This window comes from Zonotrichia leucophrys, chromosome 4A, assembly GCF_028769735.1.
Source record: "Zonotrichia leucophrys gambelii isolate GWCS_2022_RI chromosome 4A, RI_Zleu_2.0, whole genome shotgun sequence".
Taxonomy (NCBI): domain Eukaryota; kingdom Metazoa; phylum Chordata; class Aves; order Passeriformes; family Passerellidae; genus Zonotrichia; species Zonotrichia leucophrys.
The window spans coordinates 15,944,066-15,965,555 of NC_088174.1; the positions used below are offsets into that span (position 1 = coordinate 15,944,066).

The 21,490-nt window shown below is 41.1% G+C and overlaps 1 protein-coding gene across 6 annotated transcripts in view; it reads left to right on the forward strand.

Moving 5' to 3' along the window:
• The window catches only part of DACH2 (dachshund family transcription factor 2), a 242,185-nt gene extending 223,877 nt beyond the window's left edge, over window positions 1-18,308 (forward strand). The window contains exons 8-12 of one of the 6 annotated variants that reach the window (XM_064712714.1): window positions 4,117-4,262; window positions 4,770-4,917; window positions 6,269-6,412; window positions 9,818-9,888; window positions 17,402-18,308. In XM_064712714.1, the coding sequence (XP_064568784.1) occupies window positions 4,117-4,262; window positions 4,770-4,917; window positions 6,269-6,412; window positions 9,818-9,888; window positions 17,402-17,458 (566 nt within the window). In that variant the 3' untranslated portion in view covers window positions 17,459-18,308. The remainder of the gene's footprint in view (window positions 1-4,116; window positions 4,263-4,769; window positions 4,918-6,268; window positions 6,413-9,817; window positions 9,889-17,401) is intronic. The other 5 variants (XM_064712717.1, XM_064712719.1, XM_064712716.1 and 2 more) reach the window with 5 other exon arrangements.
• The last annotated feature ends 3,182 nt before the right edge of the window (window positions 18,309-21,490 follow it).

Sequence of the window (21,490 nt, forward strand, 5' to 3'; positions counted from 1 at the left end):
AAATACAAAATACTTGAAATAAACAATGTTTCAGATTCCAGATTTTTTTCATACTTGTTTTGCTGTAAAAGAAAAAAAAACCCAGCCTGGCTTCTAGTTAAGCAATACAGAAGTAGACAAGATTTAAAATTAAAATTAAATGTCTCTTTCAGAAAACTGGTTTTTCAGTCACAAATTAGAATTTTAGCCCTAATTATATTAAAATATCCATGTTTGGACACCACCTAGAGATGGAATTCAGGGCACCTCTTGCCACCAGGAAGATACATCAGTTTGGATGATTCTGTCAGGTCTTTGGGCAAATAATGGTATTTCAAATATATATTTTACTTTCGGAGATGAGTCACACAGACAACCCAGCTGATGTTGCAGATCCTCTGCTTTATTTTATTAAAAGACAAAGAGGTCCATTAGAGTATCCAGGCTGTTCTGTAAGTATGGGCCATTAAATGTAATCCCCATCACTCAGGTATGAAACTCAAAGAATTACAATTTTAATAAACCACTTCAGTCCTTGGGTTTCTAAATTTTATGCCACAGGCAGGGAAAAGGAGTGACCCAGCCACCATCTGTGTCCAAACCCATCTTCTTATCCCTGCCTGAAGGGTTTCTGAGATCAAATGTCCTGGTTAGTAACTAACAGGTTAATAACTATAAATCCTGTATCAATTGTTTCTCTCTCCTCCATATGCCATGTATTTATTTAATGTATGAGTTATATTCTGTGAGCTGTTGGAGGTGAATAATGCTCCTACAGCTCCAGGTAGATAAAGTTTTTTAATGCATGAGAAGAAATAACTTGGTGGTCTAACCAGTGTAAATTGTACCTTTAATATTTCTCCCTTATTTTGAGAGGGATGTGGCATTCCAAGTGGATCAGGGCTGTGACTGATGGGTTTAAAAACATGCCTTCTGAAAGAAAATAAACCAGCTGGCAAATAAAAGTGCCTGTTGGTTTGGGCCGTGCAGGGAGCAATTCGCGTTCCCCACGTTCCCAGTGCTGGGTTCAGTCTGGAGGTTGATGCTTCATTTGCCAATCCCTGTTCCTGCAATTTAGGCAGAAGACAGAAGATGAAATACTTAAGCATATTGAATTAAGAGCAAGAAACTTCCTAGCAGATTTCTGTGCTTTCCCAGGATGATACTCCATTCACTGTTAGTGTTTACTGTGTATTTCTTTGCTCTGCAGTATAATTCTTACTTTCATCTATTCATCTGGATGTCAGCTAGAAATTAAAATGAAAAGACTGCACTCTAAATGGATTCCTGAATGCTTTTATAAAGCATGGCAGGTTTAACAAACAGGCTCGATAAAAGTAGTTCCCACTTTGCTTCAATAATCAGAAAGGTTGTTTGTGTCCTTGGTCAGCCTGGAGCTGTCTTGGCTTTATTTCTTGCTTATTCTGTTGTATTGTATATGTGAGTGCAGCTTTTAGCATTTATATTTTTAGTGGTGTTTAAAATCAAAATCCTTAAATCAACATTATTTTTTTTCCATTAAAGAGATGCATTTGATACAGTCCCCAAGAAATGCTTCCAGCACATGCCATTTTTAATTGCTTTACCAATTATGATTCCTCAAGTCTAGCTAATAAATTTCTGCCTAACTGTGCACTTATTCAGAGCATGGGCAAGATGTAGACACCGTTCAGATGTGAAGACCTATTACAAGATTGAAATAGATTTCTAATGCATTTATCATTCATCTTTGCAGAGTGTGATTTCAATCAGAAAAAAAAATGATGAATGGTTTGACAGTTTCCACCCATAGACGCTAAAACATAATATGCTGCTTCTAGTTTCAGCTATTACAGACTTTAACATGCAATGTGACCTTGGTCTGCAAAGCATGTTTGGTTAGCACAAAAACTTAATCATAAGAAGTCATAAGTAGAATCCTTCTTCTTTACTGCCCTTTTTCTGGGACTTGGAAATTTATTGCTTCTGGGACAGGTAGGATATGAACAATGGGCCAAATAGAGTCCAGGGTTATCTCATCTGTGTGAAAACTGCTGCTGAAAATCGATGTGACCTCTGCTACACTGTCATCCCAATTCCCACCCTCTGTGTCCTATTTGTCTTTTGGTAGGAGCTTAGATCTGTGTGCTGTCTCTATGTGTCTCTCTTGGGCCAGATTATCAAAATGAATCATTGCCTGCATACCTCTTATATTTCTATTTATTTTCCTGGTGTTGACTAGGTCTGATGAAATATGATTCTTTTTGCATTTGATCCTCACTGCAGCAAGCAGCACCTAATTTAGCTGTGTCTATCTCTTTAAAGAAGAGTAATACTATTTTGAAACTTCAATCTGCTGTACAGTAGCATTACAAACCATAGACCATGCAACCTGTCTTCACAGTCAATAGTAATTTTCCTTTCGGCCAATTTAATGTTATTACTTTCATCTCCAAATAGCAGAGATTTCTAGAGGTGTTAGAGCAGCTCCAGTTTTGTTATGCATACTTCATGTATTGCTTTCTTTTTCAAGTGCCACTTCTGTTTAGTCTTTTGTGACTCCGTGGCTTCGCTGTTATTTCTGTGTGGCACCATGTGTGACAACTAATCAGGTTATTTTAAAAACTCTGCCACTGATATACTTGAATGTGAGAAATGGTGTGTCTGAATCAGCACAAACTTCGTGGTCTGAGTTGTTACCTGAGTTGGGATTTTTAAATGGATCACTTCAATTCCATCTAAGATGCCATCTCTGAGGACATGTGGAGGTTACTGGCTTTTGTTATTAGTCCTGAAAAATCATTAGGAAGATGTTCCATTTAATGAACTCACAGAGCAAAGACAAAATACTCCCAAACCAGAGATTTCAATGAATACTTGAAAACTGCTAATGCTCCTGTTTGTTGTCAGGTGGATGCAAGAAGTGCAGCTCAGTGGAGGCTCCTGAGTGTGTTACACCAGGAAACAGTGCTGCAGTGGAGACACCCTGGGTTAATTAGTTGTCAGATTCTTTTTAAGTTGTTTATTCCTTAAAAACAGGAGTGGGAGAAGGAGACCTTTTGAATATGGTTTGGTCTAATTGTAAATTCAGGCTTTAATATGACCAGGGCACTTGACAGATGAAACTGTGGGAGCTGGCTGGCTGCTGCCCTGGCTGAGCACTGGCATCAGCAGCACATGGCCAAGGCAGGGATCACAGGCTTCACTAAAAGATACATATATATATATATATAGATAGATATAGATATATATGTAAAGAGAGAGAGAGAGAGACTGGAATATTGCACAGAAGTATTTTTTAGCATTTCAGAGTGAAAGAATTGTACAGAGTTTGGCTTCAGTCACAGCTAGATTTTAATTGTGTGGTTTTCAGCAATTAAAATGAATATGTGGGAAGTACCCACAGGGATCTGAGAGAAGGAGCTACATCTACTGTCCTAAAAGTCCTTCAATTATTCCATTCAAAAATGGAAGTTCCTTGGTGATAGTATTGATTCCTCACCAAATTGAAGGGATTCTGGAAAAAAACCCCAATTTCTAAGATTGTTTCATTCTGGATACACATTTCTGCTGTCTGTGCACAGCGTGATCTATACCCACACCATGCATTTGCAAGGAGTGAAGGGGAAGCTGCCAGGCCCCAGTTTGCTCTCTGCAGGAGATGCTCCAGTTCCAAGCAGTGCTGGCAGAGGGGATGGATGGCTCAGTGGAGATTATTTACTGCTGAGCACGGGAAGGGGAAAGGTAAAGAAGTAAAGAGATGTGATACATTCCTTGATTAGAATTTTGCCAAGGTTATAGCAACAAAAAACACACATCACAGAATGGCAAACATGATAGAATGAAGACAGGTCATTCAGGTTTAATGAACTGCGTAATACTGTTATAATTCTGTGGTATAATTCTGTAGAATTTGAGATATAATAGCCTGTACTCCATTACAGCTGTGTTATAGGCTTAGTGTATTGATTATTGTTCTGTACTATTTTGCCAACTTGCCTTGGCAACAGTCCCAGCTGCCCAAAGACTGAAACAATGTTGATTTTACTAATGCACTTGTATTTTAACTTCCAGATAAACAAAATGCTAGTTGCTAGAAATTACAGTCACCTATATTTCCAATGCTTTCTGATGTTGCTTTTGAACCTATCTTTACAGAAGAGGTCCAAATTGCCATTCCAATAATGAAACCAACCTTAGATAAAGTCCAACTGGCTGGACAGGCCTTGCCTCCTGGATTTCCGGCGCCATTTCTTTTTGCTGATGGTCTTTCATCAGTAGAAACACTATTAACCAACATTCAGGTAAATTCTTCTCTACAGGGCCAGGTTATGTCATGATAGATAACATGTGTTTCTTTTGCACTCTTTAAAAAGTTTCAGAAACTATTTTGTATTTGTAGTTTCTCATCTCTTTAATTAATGTCATGTTTAGGTTTCCGCTCTCCCTGGCATTATCAGTCATGGAAGGGTTTCATACATTGTATATTTGACTTAATAATTGGCAATATTTGAAATTCACCATTCTCATTATTCCTGCAGTGCTCTCTGCAGTTACTGATGTGAGCAGAGACGTGGCACTGTGTATGTACCAAATTAACCAAAGCTGTACTGAATGATTCCATGCCACAAAATTCCTCATAAATAACTCCAACATTAGCTACTTCCAATACCCAGTTGTGTTTCAGGTCTGTAGGTTCCTGCTTCTAATCTTTCTGTTTTCCTAGAGGGTGTAAAAGAAACAAGTGGATGAATTTTGTCACTGCTGAAAGAAACTGGTGTTTTCAGATCTTGCATCTGTGTGTGTTTTAGGGCCTGCTGAAAGTGGCTGTGGACAATGCAAGAGTCCAGGAAAAGCAGATACAGCAGGAAAAGAAAGAGTTAAAGATGGAGCTTTGTAGAGAGCGAGAACTACGAGAGAGCTTGGAAAGGCAACTCACAGCTGAGCTGCAAAGCAGAGGTGAGTGAGTGAAAAATGGAGTTTGGGTGGCTGTGAAATGTGGAGCCCTTTGGCATTTCCAGCTGGAGCTGTCGAGGGCTCAGAGCTAGCTGACATTCAGACTGGGGTAAGGCAGCAGTGGGCCTGCCCTGGTAATGAAAGATTCAAATCTCACAGAGCCAGAGCAAAGCACAGGTTTCTGTGAGCAGAAGGAGCAGTGGCTGAAGGATTATTACCTGTAGGGAACTGGCCCCAGAGAGTTCTGGCAGGTTCTGAGAGGGAAGCTGGGGCAGTTCCATGGCTTCCAGGTGTATCAGCATCACTCTGCCCAGGTATTCCCAGCCCGATTTCTTCATTTGACAGCTTTAATTTCTTTTTGTTTCTGCTGCTATCCTCCAAGCATCATCAGTCCTACTGTGAGAAAGACATGGCTTTAATTTGGGTATTTAAGTGATTTTTTTTTCATTACTTCCCTGGCCCACATTTCTGCAGCTTCAGTGCTGCCCAGTTTGTCTTGTCGAGAACTTCAGCTCAACAAAATAGAGCTGTGAGAAATTGTCTGCCCAAGTGCAAGATCTGAACCAAATATTCCTAGATTTTTTTTTTTTTTTTTGCATCAGGAGATTGAGGTGCAGTAGCACAGCCCAAATGAGGTCTTCTGAGACAAAACCATGACTGGTTAGAAGCTTTTGATAATAATAGGCAATTAAATTGGTAAATCTGAATTTCTCGCTGTGCTGCTTGCAAAGGAGGCAGTATTAGTATTCTTTTTAAAATTCAGATCTGCATCTGAAGGAAAGGAACAGCACTTCATGTGCCAAAAGCTGCTTCTAGATTACATCCATGAAATCAGAAAGATAAAACTAGATAAGACCAAAAGTGGAGGTGCCAAGTGCTTTCTTCCTGTGCTTTTTGAATGGAAATTGGGTGTGTGAAGCTTTCTGCAGTGCCAGGTCTCACTCAGGGCCACCAAAGGGCACCTCTCATTTGAGTTGAGCAGTAAATCCTGCTGAAGCTGTTAAATTAAAGTGGATGTCCAGAAATGTGTGATGGGACTGTGTATTTCTGTAAAAAAAACCTGAGCTCCTTAGGACAGCACAGTGTGCCCCTCCTGAATCCCAGATAACTCACCAAAATCTTCAGGTCATTCACAGACTTTGATAGTTCCTGACTTGTGAGAGAATTTCACCAATAATCACCTCCTCAGAATTGTTTGTCTTTTAGGTCACCACCATATGCACATCTTTATTGTTCTAGGAGTCCTGAGCTAGAAATGCACCTTTGAATATTGAACATAAACTATTTTTTTTCCGTCTCCATCATCTGTTAATTGAGCCCTGACAACCATTCTTACACTGTATTTGCATTCCAGCCACAATTCAAAAACGCTTGAAGAAAGAGAAGAAGGCAAAGAGAAAATTGCAGGAAGCTTTGGAATTTGAATCCAAGAGAAGAGAACAAGTGGAACAGGCTCTGAAACAGGCCACATCAGGTGACGGTCTCAGGATGTTAAATGGTAATGTCTTAGTTGGCCTTTCACAGTCAGCTTAAAATGATGTTTGATTGAGTGAGAAAAAAAAGATCAGATGGTGCACAGAGCAAATTTCGGAATAAACCCCCACAATTCTTTCCTGAAATAATGAAAAATCTATTTCAGGCTATGTGCTCTGGGTCGAGAATTAAAAAAAATAAATAAGTCTGCAACTAGAGAAACAGACAGAGCAGTTTACAGAGATGACAAGAAATGCTGAATATATTACAGAGAAATCTGTTACAGTGCCAGCTAAGACAATGTGAAATTTGGTTCCTATAAGGTTCTGTGAACTCTTCTCTCCCAGCAGATTCATTTTTAGAACTGCTGAGCTTCATTTCAAAAGCCGTTTGGCTGAAGTTTGCTCAGCCTCAGGACCTATTAAGTTTGTTAAATATGTATCAGCTTTCAGAGCTGACTGGGTTTTGAACACTTCCCAAATATTCTTGTGAAACAAAAGCAAATCAGTTCATCTCCTAAACAGTGATTAAGTTCTGGCTACCAGGAGGATTTGCCTTTTGTGCTTAAGATGATTCTGGCCAAACTTTAGGGCTTTGGTTTGAACATTTAAGACTGAACCTAGCTGAGATTTAATTAATTTCAGGTTCTGCAGCTAAGGTTTATTCTGTGCATCCCTACCTGGAGTCTCTGCAGAGGCTCAGGAATCAGAGTGACATTCAGTCCCTGCTGCATTCAGGTGTCCTGTGGTGTGTTAATTTGTGCTGCCTGCTTTGGGCACTGCTAGAGACTGCAGAGTGCAAAAGCTGCCTGACTGCTGAGCAAAAATAATGAATTTGGCTTGTCTGGAGTTCTCAGCTGGGAGAGCTGCCCACACTGTTGTCTGAAGGCAGGGCAGGGCTGTGTGTGTGCCCTGGCACAGCAGTGCTCTGCAGGAGATGGGAGCTGGGATTTAGCTGGGGTACCAAGGCACGTAAACTCTGGGAGTGTGGGAGCAGCATCTCTCAGTGGCTCCTCTCATCTGCTGTCCAGAGCCCTGCACATCCTGGAAGCAGGGACTGGCTGCTGTCCCGGAGCACTGGCAGTGGGCAGGGGCATCCAGGTGTGGATTCACAGCTGCAGTCACAGCAGGGTGGGGACAGTGACCAGGGACAGCCAAATGAAGAACGACTGAGGGAGCTGGGGTTGTTCAGCCTGGAGAAAAGGAGACTCAGGGGTGACCTTATCACTCTCTTCAGCTTCCTGAAGGGTGGCTGTGGTGAGCTGGGGGTCGGTCTCTTTCTCCGGGCAACAACAGACAGAGCAAGAGGACACAGTCTCAAGCTGCACCAAGGGAGATACAGGCTAGAATTAAGGAGGAAGTATTTTACAGAAAGAGTGGTCAAATACTGGAATCATCTACCCAGGGAGGTGGTGGAGTCACCATCCCTCGAAGAGTTTAAAAAAAGACTGGATGTGCCATGATCTAGTTGAGCTGTTAGAACATGGGTTGGACTCAATGATCTTACAGGTCCCTTCCAGCCTAGAATTTATGTGATTCTGTGATTCTGTGAGTGACCAGAACCAGCAAAAAACCTCCACTCCTCCACTGGGTCAGACAAATGCCCAGACTGGATCCCATGGACAGAACCAGCACCTTGAGAGGAAAGTCAGTAAAACCTAAAATCCTGCTGTGGTGCCTGTCACTCCCCTGGGTGCTGCCACTGCAGGGAAGCACCTGCTGCTCACTCACCAGCCAGCAGCACCCAGCAGCTCTGAAAGCCACAAATCCAGGGATACCAACGTTCCAGCAGTGTGATTAACACACCTTTCCATCTGCTGGTGTGGGCCTGGCTGCAGCAGTTTGATTTGCAGGCACACTCAGGTAGTCATATATATGTTAGTGCCTGCAAGAAGCTGATATTTACATGCTAATCTGATTGCACATGCAAATCAGGTAGCTCATTAGCATCTTAATCCACAATTTAATTGCAGGTACAATTTTATGACAACAAAATGTGAAGGGCTATTCTGAGTATTTTTAATTTAACTCTGACAGTCTGTCTCATTTAACAGATGCTGTTATTAGTTACAGATGACTTTGTCATTTTTGGTATATACAACATGTACTCTGAAAGGTTTGAGAAGAAAGAACCTTTTCAGATTGATAGGTCAGTGCCCTGCACTTGCCTTCAGAACAGGAATCTGAGTAAGGGAAGCCCTGCAGAGTGGCAGTCACTTATAATTTTATAAGAAAAAAAAAAGTATATGTGAAAATACTGCGTTTTTATCACATATACATTTATAGAGCTGTATATGCACACATGACATGAATTTCACTTACACATTTATTGCTGAGCTATTGCTCTCCTGTAAGGACTGTGCTTCTCAGGGTTGCCCTGCTTTCACTCAGGGCTCAGTTACTGCAGGGTCACCAGCAAAGCATCACCTCTGTGACAGATCCTGACACTCACTGAAGGGATCTGTGAAAGCAACAGTGCACTTATTCCCTGTTTGAGAACGTCCAGAACAGGCTTTTGCACAAAAAAAACCCAAACTGTACACACAGCTTCCTTTCAGGTGTGGGTTTTTCCTTCCTGTAATTTCTAAGGGCTGTGTGATAAGGGAAGCAGATGTTTCTCCAGGATTTGAGGTGCCATGGATTCAAATCACATCCCCTTCATGCTAATCCTTGTTGGCACAAGGTGCATCGTGGCATCTGCTCCTGTAACACCCTGGGGTGTTGGAGCCCCCGCCCCCAGCCCAAGGACTGTGCAGACACAGGGATCACCAACATGAAATTAAACAGGTCCAGAGTGAGTGTCATGAGACTCCTGCTCAACTTGGGGAAAAAAAAAAGCGCACAGTCCTCTTTGGAAAGCTCTTCTCAGAGATCTGGAAATACTTCACATAATATGACAGCTGTAATTTGGGTTTGGGTGGTAACACATGCTCACACATCCCGAGCTGAGGTTGGAAATGCAATTTGCACAGTTCTTATCTGTAACATGCACTCACACAAACTGAGACACACACACCCCAAAACTGTTGCCTGGCACTGGCTGTATTCTTCATCTCTGTAATTTGGAGGTACTTGGCTATATACAAGAGTCAATGCAGTTTAATATTATCACAGTTTAATTTCAACTTTTATTTTTCATGTGTCAGATGCCCTCATTCTCCAAGAGGATTTTGCAGACATATTATTACCACGTGTTGGTTATTATCTGATCGTCAGACAAATGTGAAGCACGTTAAAAATAATTCACTGTGAGACCAGTAATGTTTGCACATTTTGGAAACAATTTACTACTGAAAATTCTATGAGGACCAAATGTTTTATGCAAGACCATGTTAACTTGGAGAGCACCCTAGTTTGCTATAAATATTTTTCTAAAGATGCCTGAGAGAGGGGCAAAGGGGAATGCATTAATCTTGTCTCCCATCTTTCAGATGCTGGAATCCCAGATATGGAAATAGAACACAACGGAACCCAACATGACAGTGCAGCCATGCAAGGTGCAGTATGTACCACAGCTCCTCACTTGTGTGTTTGTCATTAAAAATTAGTTTAATCGTTTTTATATCTGTTTTCATGATTTAAGATCAATGTAAATTACAGAGCTTCAGTTTGTTTTCCTGTTTGATACGGAAAGATCTGTATCTTTGTAAGATTCTGATCTTTGTAAGAGCAAAGATCAGAAATTACCTGTACAAGAACAGAAATTAAGTAGAGGTGGTATTTAGCTGAAGTAATTTAGAGGTGCTGTTTGTTTTAAAACTGATATTTATCTGCTAAGACAAATGCCTTTAGTTCAAAAGGGGTTTTATATAAGATTTATCATATGAAATATTTTACCTCTAGTCTTTACCTACCTATCAAGTTTGCAGATGTTTTCAAAAAATGCATGAACTGTGAGTGAGAAAGAAGAGCCATGTTCACGTTATGGGCAGTTGTCTGGTGCTACTTGTCCCTCACTGTATGGCTGTGTGTAAGTGCAGCTCCTCCAGGTATGGCCTGAGTGCTTCCCAAAGAGCAGGAAATGAGTTCTGGCTGCAGGTCTGGGACGTGAGGAGTTGTGAAATCCTCCTTTGGAGAGCTGGGACAGGGATATTCCCAAGGGATATTCCCATTCCTCTTGGAAGCCTCTTTTAGCCACACAGAAAATCCACAATCACCTGTCATGAAATCTGCTCTGAGCAATTTGAGCATTGAAATACTCTGAGGAAAGTCCAACTTGTAGAGCTTTTCTCCCATCAGTCCTGTGCCATTTTCATTCCAGACCGTTCAGTTCTGTGCTGGCAGCCTGCAGACAGAGCCTCTTCCACAGAACTGCTGCTTCTTAGAGCAATCCCACCCTTTCTCTGCTTCATGGGATGGTGATGTGCAGAAATCCCCTGTGCTGAGGCAGTTGTGCAGACAGGAGAGGAGCTGCAGTGCACTTGGAGACACAAACCTCACTTGAGCATTTCTCTTCAGCTGGGGAAGGTTTGACTTGCATACCTCTGGTATGCATCTGTCGTCCATCTGCCATCCTTACAGGAAAGCTTCAAATATTTTTACTGCTGTCTCTTCTTGTGATTTTAGATTCATATGCTGTGTATGACAGAGAAGGAGAATCACAGCTTTATTGTAATGCAGATATATACATCTGACATATGTGTGTATATATATGTGCACATGTAATGAGAGCTGTGCTCTAAATATTGCAATTGGAAAATTGCTGCTGCCAGAAATAGTCAAAATATTGGATCAGCACTTGGGACACATGTATTTAAATTTGATGAGGAAAATGTTCCTTATATTTCTGATCTGTTCATGGTACCTGCTGAGAGGAGTGCTCAGTGCTCTTTCACACAACTCTGAGAGTCAAAGGTGCATCTGGGCAGACTCTGGTAAAGAAGAGAAAGGTAATTTCAGTTTTCAGTTGAAGGAAAACCATGACACTTGGCTCAAATGTGTCTTTACATAAAAAAATGAGTAAAAATACTGTGAGGAAAGTGATGCACAGCCACTTCCAATGACCATTTACTTGCCTGAAGGAATCAAGAGAAGTTTCTGTTACCTGTAGTTTATTAACACACAGGAAAGCCTTGTGACTTTTACCATTTCTATTTCACTGTGAGTTTTTTCTTCTTCTTTTTTTTTTTCTTTTAATCTGATCCCATCTACATCATCCCTTCAGTTATGAGAGGCTTTGGCTCAGGAAGTTTTTATTTAGCATGGCCAAGGGGAGAGCTGGATATTCCCTGTCTTGTGTCCCTGGGCTCAGTGGGAGCAGGACATGGCCTGGGCAGCAGGAGCTGCAGCCCTGTCCCTGTCCCTGTCCCTGTCCCTGTCCCTCCCATTCCCTTCCCTTTTCTGCCCTGCTGGCTCTGACCCCCCTGGCTGGTAATCCTGCTCGTGGGGACACGTGAGGAGCTGAGCCACTTGGTCACTAAACACTCTCAGCTGATAAAAAGCTTTCTGGAGAGCTCTCTGTGGAGCTTGTTTGGATTTCAAAGTGTTCCTGTCCTGTAGCACCATCTCTTTCATTTTTATTTATGCTGATACTGTAATAACTTTTTATTCCCTTTCCTTTGATAACCATTCGTGTCCCTGACAGCTCCTATTGCTGCTGCAGCTCTGACAATTGGAGCACACTCCCTCACTGCCCCTGTCATTTGCTGCCTTTGGTTTTTGGGCCCTGGGAGGAGGAAGGGGCAAAACACATGTCCCTGATACAAAGCTGTTTCCAGGCTTCCAAAATCTCAGTCAGTTGCTCAGAAAAAAAGCTTTAGCATCAATACAGAGCTTTCTTTTTCTGTTGTCAATAGCTCTGCTGGACAGAAATCTATCATTCACACAGTGCTTTTCCTTTGAAATTCAATTAGTTCCACTGCCAGTATCTCTTTAAGATGGTTTAAAGGAAAATTACAGAACTACTGCACAGCCACCTTTCACAGTGATTAAGTCATATCATATTTTATGCTCATTTCTTAAAATGATTTTATTAACACAAGCTGTTCATGTACTGCGTTTCTGATCTGCATTATAAATCTTTTCCATTTAGTTGACTCATTTTCCCTCTGCTTTGTATATTAATTGAACAGAAATTTCATGCAGATGAGACTTAAAACTTTTTTGAACTTTACAGTCTAATGCCTCCATCCTGCATATCCCAGATGTAGTTCAGAGCTGGAGCTGGGAGGTTTTTAGCTGCCAGAGGAGATCAGGGCAGGTGATGAGCACTCAGACACCCTCCTGCTCCTCCTTCCACCACTCACTCCTGGGCCAGCACCACAGTGCATCAACCATTTTATCAGCCAATCTCCCTTCCACATAAAATAAACATACTGGGTGTCATTAAGTGCACCTTCAGATCAATGATTTTTGCAAATGACATTCAAGTACCATTCGAGTAGTGCATTTTTGCTGATAAAAGCAAATTAAATTAGCACAACTACAAGTGTGCTGATAAAAACTAAAACCGAACAGCAGCACCATTAGCTAACAAAGTAATATTTTCTCTTTACTGCTTTCTGCCATTTAGTTATTATCCTATTGGAAATCTAATTATAATCCTTTTACTCCCTAGTCAAACTTCACAGTTTTTGCAAGCTTAGCACTGACAAGTGATTTCATTACATTTGATTGCCCGCGCCCAGATTGACTTAACTTCACTCCGAGACCTAAAAGCCCTCTCAGTTTCTCAGATTCCCTGTTTGCACATTACAGCAACAGCTCCTTTAATTAATTAGCATGAACAGCAGTAACATGAACTGCTGAACAGAAAATAACATCATTTTATGATCGCAGGGAGACTTCTCCTTTTGCATGTTTATACCTTAGTTAACTTTTGTATTATAATATTTCATTGTTAGGGGATAGCGGAACAATCAGCGAAGCAATGTTAGCTTAAAATCTTAAAAAGTAGATGTTGCAGTAATACTTGATAACAACAATTTACAAAAAAATAAAATTTCAGGAAGGAGGCAGCAGCATAGGCAGGCAGGCTTTCCTGAGGTGAAAATGTGCCTGCAACAGGAGGGTGACCCAGGGCTGCTGCTGCTGCTTTTGTTTGTGACATAATCTGGCAGAGATTTGGCACAAAAACTCTGGGGTTGCTGTGAATAACATTTTATTTTTATCTAACATGTGAATAACATTTTATTTACTTGTTAAAGATGAAGGACTGGTATAGTTTGGAACGTATTTTGAGGTTTATCATGGACTGGACTTCAGTTCATTGGTGTTCGGATCTAACCAGAGTTCTCAAATCAAGCTGCTTTATCTGAGTCTTAGGCCTGTTGTTCTTCCTGCCCAAGCTGTGTTCTCTCCCTAGAGCATGTCTTGCTCTGTAGGCTGTGGGTTATTAAACCCCTGGTGCCTTCCTCGTGCTGTGTCATTGCAGAGTTCCCAGAAAAGCTCTCTCAAAGCTCCTGTGCAGTTCCCAGAGTGTCACTCTGTGCCCACACGGCCACCTGCAGCTCAGAGCTGCCCCACAGGGGCTCACCAGGAACAGGCTCTACAGGGACTCACTGCAAATCCTGGGTTTAGTTCAAGTTTTTTAACTCTCTTAACATGGATGAGGAAATACCTGACAGGGTGAACTCAGCTGTCTTACACAGAGGGGAAGAAACTCCTACCCAGCAGCTCTGTGGGTGAGCAGCCCTGAGGGTCAGGCTGGGAGGAAGGAGAGGTTTTGGTACCAATCCCAAGGGATGCCCTGGGCTCAGCCAGTTTGAGATATCAGAGAGAGCACCTCTGATATCATATCTGCACCTCTGCAGGGTGGAGAGAGGCCACAGGAAAGTGGGAGAGATGAAAACAAACCAACCTTTGTTGATACTGCTGCTCACAGAACCATTTATTGACCATGTTCTTCCTGGTCAAGAGGGAGCTGTGCCCTGCTCTCTCACTGCTCAGTTTGAAGGACATTTGCAGATAAAAGAGAAGTTTTGCTGGGCAACCAATAAGCAGGCAAAGAAGTAATTTTTACTTGTCATTCAGCTGAATGATCAGCCCAGATCCATCTTCTTTTCATGGTAGTGAAGGGATCCTGTGCTGAGTTTTGGTCATTGCTCTGGTCCTTACCCACAAGCAGGGCCTGGATTCATTCCCCTTCCAGGCAGGCAGCGCTCCTGTAGGGAAAGAGGGATTTTCTGAGGGATGTGATCCTTTGGAGAAGCAAACTGGTTTTGTCTGATTTTTTTTCTTTGTACAAAGTAAGACACTGGTTCAAACTAATTAGCCCCAGCTTTGCAAGTTAATTTATTGTTACAGCATTGCATTTCCCATGTGTTGCTTCCTCCAAAGCTGAGCTTGGCTCTGATCTAACTGAGGTGCTGTTTACCCAGCCTGGGAAGGGTGGGGAGCTCATCTCCTGTGCAGTTGGACACTTGTTATGTTTTAAAGTAGTTTAGGGAAATAAAGCTAAATTCTCAATTTAAACCAGAGATCTTACAAACAAAGGATTCAGAAAATTCAGAGATGTGGAATAAGCTGGGAAAAAAATTAAATGTGAATAAATATGGAGATGATGATTATTGCCTTTGGATTTGTCCTTTATGCATCCATTAAAACCTTGGAAGAAAAAGATAAATGATGATATTGTGGCTAAAAAGACTGTAAGAGCTGCACCTACCCTGGGCTAACAACTCAGGGAAGAGAATGCTGTCCTGAGGGAAAATTCCAGTTATTAACACAGACTCTGGCTCACCAAGAAACTCAGAGATTTTTACTTGTCTTATACATTGTGAAGGGGAAAAAAAACTCCTTTCTAAATGTCTTGCTTATTAAGCCAGTCATGCATTGCTCTGTAGGCTGTAAAGCAGTGTAACATGCACAGGGGGCTCATAAGCATATTTAGTGTTAGGGAATATCATTTATACAGTTTTTATATTGTCAGTATTACCCCTAGAGAATGAGATTAGGCTTTAAACTACTGTAAATCTACGCTTTTGCTCACCTTTGTATAATTTCGTTTTTTAATAGAATGAAGCCCACATAAATGAATATTTGATTAAGGGATAAACCTGATAAAAGAATACATTTATTGCACACAGATTTATTCAAATCTTTGCTATATAATACAGTAAAGTGCTATAAAATGGTCTGTAGCTTGCAGTCAGCTACACTGAGGAGATGGTGAATATTCTCCAGAAAAGATTAATTTGACAACATCACATTGTCTTTCCTGTGTAAGTGGGGGCACAGCTGCTCCCAGCACGTTAATTCCTCAGAGGTGATTGCTGTGTGACGTGGATAATGCCATGAAATTCAGTTTATTGCACAGCAACAAAAAAAGTATTTTAATTTCTGGAGAATAATTGAGGGTGTTGTAAAAAGGAAATATTTAACTATGCACTTTCTGTTCACTGATCAATGATCTCTCCTGGGTGGCTGCACTGGGCTTGAGCTGGGGCATTTACTTTTCTCTCTTACAGGTATTCCAGATACTTCCATTGAACTTCCCTTGAGAAATAAAGGGGATTGGAAGGAAATATGGAAACCTGTTCCAAAGTTTAGTCAGCCCACAGTACCCTCAGTGTCCTCATCTTACCTTAATTTAAAAAATAATACTTAAAATTTAATAAGAACCTAAAAACCAACCTCCACTAGGGAAGGAGCCATGTGCAGCTTCCTAATGATCATGAGAAAAAGGAAAAAAAACCCAAACCACAAACAAACCCCACAGTGCTCAATCCTTGCATTTCTGCTGAACCCCCCCAGGCTTTAGTAATTCCCCACCAGGTTTAAAACAAGAATTTTCATCAGCCAATGGCCTGAAACTAATTTTAGTTCTTTCTTTGGAGGCTCCCAAACATCCCTCTGGAGTTGTTATGTCCCTGGCTCTTGTGATCTTTATTTGTGCTTACATCCAAAATACGTATTAAATCATCTCAGTTTGGAGAGTCTGAGCCTCCTTAAAACCACAAAACATTCAATTACTAATTAGCTGTTTCCTGTTCCTAATGAAGTGAACATGTCGGATTTGGATTAAAATTCAGCTACTGCTCTCCTCTGTTTATGGTTCCAGATGTTTTTGTTTTATCTGGGAGGTTACTTTGACAGCTACTGCTAAATGATAAATCACTCATATTATAGCTGAAATGCATTTTGAAATTGAAATGTGGCAAACTTGGAGATTGCTCCAAGGATCAGTGTCAGTCTGCAGGTCAATACTTGTTCTTTCCTTAGGAGTGCTCGGTATTGGCGTATGTAAAACAGTGATGGGAGAGATGTCAACATTATACAAAATGCTGCTCCATATTATCATTTTGCTATCATCTTCCAGATCAGTTCTTGCAGATTTAGCTGGGTGGATTCATGATTCATTGTATAATGAGCAGGAATATGGATTCTTGTTAGCTTCAGTTTCTGTGGGCATTTCAATATTTATTTTTTCTCTGGGCTTAAAGTTGCTTAATGTGAAAAATCACAGTTGATAGGTACTATAACTAGGAATATTTTTATGAAGTGCTTTTCTGCTTCGTTCTCTAAATAAAGAAATAGAATTTTAAGAGAAATGTGGTGGTTTCTGAATGAAAGAACAGTTTTCCAAGAACAGATCCTGATTTGCATTTTCTGAAAGCAGTGCAGTTTTAACGCCCTGTTCCCTGGCAGGTTTTGTGCAGGGTGTGTGGCAGAGCTGGTGCCTTGTCCCTGGGTCTGCCCCACAGGGGCAGCAATCCAACACGGGCTGCCTTTGGGGGAAAGGGACTGTTTGATTAAAAAAATGCCTTAAAGGAAGAAAATCCAAATCAGAGTTTGCAACCTGTCCTGAGCCATTGCTGGCAAACACTTGGGCAAGTGCTGGTGGGTCTTTGTCCTTTCTTGGGGGCTTGGCCACTGTTGTCACCCAGTGCCTCCTTTTCCTACACAAAACCTGCTCATGTGATGGACAGTTTAGTTTCTATCACTTTTAGATCTGTTCATTTGGCTTGAGGGAAAAAAAAATCCACAACCAAGTGAGGAAGCCACCTAAGTGTCAGTTAATTATAAAATGTTCAACTGTGTAATTGACTTTTTCCTTCTTTTTTGTTTCCCTCCAGAAAACAGAACATACATCAAGCCGACCATCATGTACTGAAGGAACCACCTATTGCTGAGAAATGTATAATGACCACTATTTGAAGACTATATAGTTCCTGAGAAATGTCCCTTCCAACCTTTGATGCCTTCAGTACTGTGTGAGGAACAGGATTTGTAGCATGAAACTTGAAGGACAATTTCAAGCAATTTACTGTTGCTGCATTGAAAACTGCCGTATTAAGAAATACTGAGACTTTTTACAAGCTTACCATACCAAACCAAGCCTGTCACAACAGATCATTTTTAGGTCCCTGGAGATAGAAAGGAGTTTTAGTATTTTTAAGCACATACATCAATTATTTCCCCTCCCCACCCTGCCCCAAAAAAGAACTTTTTTTTTTTTTCCTTAGGAGGTGGCTATTACTGAATAGCAATGGCACAATGATTTTAAGCCACAATGGTCCTCACTGGCTGTACATCATACAAGTCCAGTTTATCACTGAAACTGTTCAACATGGAGCTGTTTCGATTGTGTTTATAAATTAAGCTTTGTTTACTGAAGCAGATACTCGATATATATTACGTTTTAAAAAGAAATGTGTGTACATTTTTTAAAAGAACGATGTAAAAATTGTCCTTTCATTAGATGACCGATTCAAAAGTGTGAGCTAAACCCTAATAGCTGATGTAATATGAGGATTATAATTGATGCTTTTTTTTTTAATGCTCAGTTCAGCTTGGCTTTTGGTCTTTTAAGATGGAAAAATGAATATGCAGTAGAGTGTTAGATAATGGAAACTTTTAAGTATGGTTTCTCTGTTGTACCATATTAAGTTAAAGTACACATTCTTTGTTAAAAATGTTCTTGCTAAAAATACAGTATTAAAAAGTTTTTTGTTTGACTTTGGAAATCTTTTAAGATTTTTTTTGGACTGTGAATTCCCATAGTAACTGTACTAATGCAAACCAGTATTTTGCACTATTAAAAATACTTGAAGAAATGACTTAATAAAGAGGGTGGGTTGGTATTAAACATTTTCCTAATTATTGTATGCTCCAGATTCTGAACTTTGAAAACTGAGAACAGCTGAAAGCTTCCCTTCTCAAAGCATGGTACTGAAAGCTGGTTTGAGTCAGGTGGAATTAAGTGATCACCTGTTCCCTCTTTATTTTAATTCCTGGGTCAAGGGCACAGTGCTTATTTCCTTGCAAACTCCTGTTTATGTACACATGTTTACACACACATGCCCTGAATATAAATCACTGTCACTTAAAACCAAAAAAGACCTTTAAATAGATCTACAGGGAATATATTCCCTCTGATTATGTTTACTTCTGTCTGCATCTAAATGTAGAATGTTCACAATTTCTTTCATTTTTAACACTGCTTTTTTTCCTCATTAGCAGACTTTTGTAAACAGACTCTGCGGAATAGAATCACTGATTTTATTTGTTCCTAAAAGAAATCTTTACCTTAACCAGTGTCAGTGCAAGAAATGCTGCCCTCTATTCTACAGGTGATCAAATGACTTATCAGAATATTCTTCCAATGTAAAAATTGGGGTTTTTTCAATATTATTTTATAACAACTGTTCTAATAACTGCATTAATCATGCTGCCATTGATCAAACCATCAAAAGTTGAATGATACAAAAAACAGGAGCATTAGGAATTGTGAGTCCTCCTGATTCTTAATAAATGCTCATGTGTGAATAAAACATTGCAACAGCAGAACTTAAATTGGACCTTTAGGTATTACATTAATTTTAGTTTCAATTCCAGTGGGATTTTCTGAAGTGAGGGCTGGACTTGATTCTAAATCTTATTTTTAAAAGGAGTGGAAGCAGCCCTTGGGGTGCTGCAGCATTTCTGGCTGACCCAATGCTGGCAGTGAAAGGCAGATTTTGAACAGAGATCTTTGCTCAGTTATCCAGTATTGTGAAGTTTAAAAAGACTTCATGTAACTAATAGTTCAGTCTTTAAAATACCAACATTTTTGCACTTTCTTTTCATCCACATAAAGGTTTTTTGAGCATTTTCCCCCTCAGTGACTGGTGTAGACAATCCATAAGGGCATCACTGAGCCTGGGTTGATGAGCACAGGTTGATTCCTGCTCTGCCCATCCCAGATTGGTTTTAAATGTCAAAATTCTGACAAATGAATTTAGGAGACTGATGAACTGGAGAGACTGACTCTGTTTTCAGTCCTCACTAGGTGGCTCCTGGTAAGTATTGACAAAGCAAGAGGCTGAGGGGTTTGGGTGTCAGCAATGAGCAATGATATATAATAGTGAACAAACCTTGTGTGGAAGGAAGGTGTTAAAGCCTTTTAAAGGCTCATCCTTCCCCACCACACTCCTCCTCACTGGAACAGCCCCAGCACCTCTTGGGGTTGGGTTGTAGGGTGGGTTTGTCTGGCTGTGGGGCTGAGGGACACGGGCAGCCCCTCCGGCTGCAGTGGGAGCTCAGCTGGGCGTGTTTGGGGGCAGCACCCACAGCCCCTCTGCCAGCTCTGGCTCCCCAGGAGCCTCCCCAGGGGTGTGGGGTGGCCATGGAGCCATCCTTGATCTTGGCCGAGTGCAGGGGGATGGAATGCAGACCGTCATAAACCCCAGAGCATCAGTAGTGCCCAATCTCCATTGGAAGCCTGGGTCTGTAGCAGCCCACAGCGAGAGCATGGCTGTGCATTAAAACCTGGATGCTGCTTGAGGTAATTGCTGCCCACAAGGAAGTGGCCTGTAAATACATTTATTTACAGACTATTTTTAGTAACATGACAAAATGTGGGCTAACCTGAATTGTTACAAATTTCCTTTATGGCTTCAGCTGATCTCCACAACCCCTCCTGTGCCTGTGCATGCTCTGAGCCCTGAATACACATGGGATAATTCCCAGCCTGGGCTTGGATCTGGAACCTTTGGCAGCAGCAGCACTGATGGAGGCACTTCCACCTTCCCTGCAGCTCCTGCTGGGGTCCTGCAGCTCCCCCTGGCCCTGCTGCCCTTGCTGGGGTGGGCAGGGAATTTACAGAGGGGCTTTTCTAAGCCAGGCCATGTGCTATCATCATTTCTAATGCATCCTGCTAATGTTTAAGCACATGTAAAATCACTGTAATAAACAACCTGACTTCAGTTCTGTCTGCAAATAAGGGTGTCTTTGATGATTTGAAGCTGAGATGGAAGGGCAGTAAAAAAAGTATTTTTATAATGATGTATTATGGATGGATAATGATTTGCTGCTGCTTTGTTATTGTACATCAAAGGAATCAATTGAAATGAGCCAGTTCAGTGTCAGCAGAGCACAAATGCTGCAGCTTCTGTGGGTGCTGCACCCACCCTTGCCTTTGGACCTGGACCTGTTTGGGTCTCCTGTAGGAACGGAGCATCCTTTGCATGAACATTTGGGTGTGGGCAAATTCTCTTTGGAGCTCATTTTTTAAAATAAAAACTCCCATTTTTCTGCGTTTCTGTTACAAATGCAGTAAGATTTTACTACATCTTCATTATGTCATTCTGTTGACATAATCCAAAACTCTGAAAGCAAATAGAGCACCATACATAAAAATGTTCTTATGATAAGTGATACTTTAAAAACTGGATGCTTTATAATAGTTTAACTATTTTACCATACATTCAGCCTTGCATGTTTGAAAGTGCTTTCACAGCTCTTTCAGAAAGGACACTGAAATGTGCATTCAATGAGGAGTAGATCCCTTTTCACCATCTATTAATTTTTTGTCTCCAAGGTGAGAAAAGGGGAGGGTTTTGCTGTGTGTACATATAAATAAATAAATTTTACCTGCTGCTCCTGGTACCAGAACAAGAATTCTGGAATAAATTCTGGCTGGTCAGAGGGAAGATGGAGATGGAGCAGCCAGAGAAGTGACATGTTCATATTGAGCTATACAAAATCCATCCAGCTCTAATTAATCACTGTGTGCTTCACTCAGCCCCCAGTGGGCCAGACTTATTTTTCACGAGAAAATCCGAAGTAAAACAGTGGAGACAAACTCAGTCCTTCTGAGTTGTTACCTGAAGTGGTTTCATTATGGTGAGGTTTGTGTCACAGCTCCCTCACAGTGAATGTTGCAGTCCCACACCCCTGACATT